General features: G+C 31.2%; 1 protein-coding gene across 1 annotated transcript; it reads right to left on the reverse strand.

Moving 5' to 3' along the window:
- Positions 1-301: 301 nt before the first annotated feature.
- LOC108473213 (uncharacterized) lies at positions 302-1,148 on the reverse strand. The gene has a single exon (XM_017774746.2). It carries the CDS (start codon positions 962-964, stop codon positions 587-589), a length of 378 nt encoding a protein of 125 aa, XP_017630235.1. The 5' UTR covers positions 965-1,148; the 3' UTR covers positions 302-586.
- Between the last annotated feature and the right edge of the window lie 464 nt (positions 1,149-1,612).

Genomic DNA, 1,612 nt, shown 5'->3' on the forward strand with positions numbered 1-1,612 from the left:
TGATATAACAATAAGCCACTTGAAGAGGAGGAGGTTCGAGGATTGTAGTTAAAGAAACGTCCAAACCCTGATTTTCTAAAAAAATTAATAGTGTAGCAAGAATTTGAAAGAAACCCAAGGATTTTGAGCAATTATCATGGAATTTAATTGCTGCACCATCATAGTAAACAATGCATCATACACTAATTGTAGAGCGACACAAAGAAGCATTATCATAACAATATGATGATCCCTCAACTCCATATATATATATACACACACGCCAGTACTGTAAGTTCACAAAGCAAGGAAACTGATGGAATTCTTACTAAAACAAGCTCTTGAATTCCATTACAATAATAATTATTAAAATACATTATTCAAGTTTTTACAACAAATCCTGCATTAAACAAATAGATGCAAGCTGGGAAAGAAAAAACAATCAAAGCTCTAGAAATACCGTAAATTCAAACAATTTAGCAGTATAAATACGGTATAAAAAAACTCTCGAAAAATCAAAACCATAAATAATAATAATATAAAGCTAATTTTGTTCCTGAGAAATCTTACAGAGCAAACTGGTTTCAGCGTTGGAGGTAAGTCTGTGTCACTCCAAACTCCTGGATCGGCAATATCTTAGCTGCAAAGAAACTTGGCGTTCTAACCAAAGCTGTCGACGGAAATTAGAGATAAAAAGCTCCGCCCTTTGGTCAACATCATCATCCGCACTAGCATAGCTTGTTGTTCTATGAAGCGCTCGAACCGGTCCTTTTTTATTGGATTCTTCTTCTTCTTCTTCTTCATCCACAATGCAGCCGTGCAAACCGAGGCGATCGTTAAAGCTCAAGGTCGGCCGGCGCCGGGTGGAAAGGCTTCTGAGGAAGCAAGATGAGCGCCATTTTGTTAGGTTGAAGCGAAGTAGGGAGTTTATCTGCTTCACTGCTCTCTTGAGGCGGCCCATAACAGACCAATTCTCTCTGCCCATGTTTAAAAACCTTTGGATTCAAGTTAATAGTGTGTTGTTGTTGACGCTGAAATATTAGAAATGGAAGGGAGGAGGCAGGTTTGTGGTTTATAGAGAGATGCTGCTGAGAATTATGGGGCAAGATTCCATTGTATTCACCTTCGGATGTTGTTTAGTGCATTAAGCTAAACTTTATTTTCTTTCATATTACACTCATACTTAATTAACAATTTAGTTAATTAATAAAAACTTAGTTATTTTTATTATTATTATTATTATTATTATTATTATTATTTTTTAAAAGTTAATTATTTGTATTTGTCTTTTTTTTTTAATGTTTTAAACTAGGGTGAGCGATTTGATTTGAAAAAAATCAAATTTTAAGTTATTTGAGTTAACTTGGAGTTCGAATCGAATTAAATTTTATAATTAGAATAAGTCGAATAATTCTAATAATAGATTGGTGTAAATACCTTTTTGGTCCTGTCAAGTTTGAAAATAAACAAATTGATCTCTCTAAACAAAATCACAAACAAAGTTCAAAATAATTTTCAAATATTTAAAATAATTTTTAAAATTTAAAATATTTATAAAAATTTCAAAATTTATATTTTTAAAAATATTATAAATTTTTCAAAAATTTAAAAATATATAAAAAGTTAAAATTTT

Source organism: Gossypium arboreum, chromosome 6 (assembly GCF_025698485.1).
Source record: "Gossypium arboreum isolate Shixiya-1 chromosome 6, ASM2569848v2, whole genome shotgun sequence".
Classification (NCBI taxonomy): Eukaryota; Viridiplantae; Streptophyta; class Magnoliopsida; order Malvales; family Malvaceae; genus Gossypium; species Gossypium arboreum.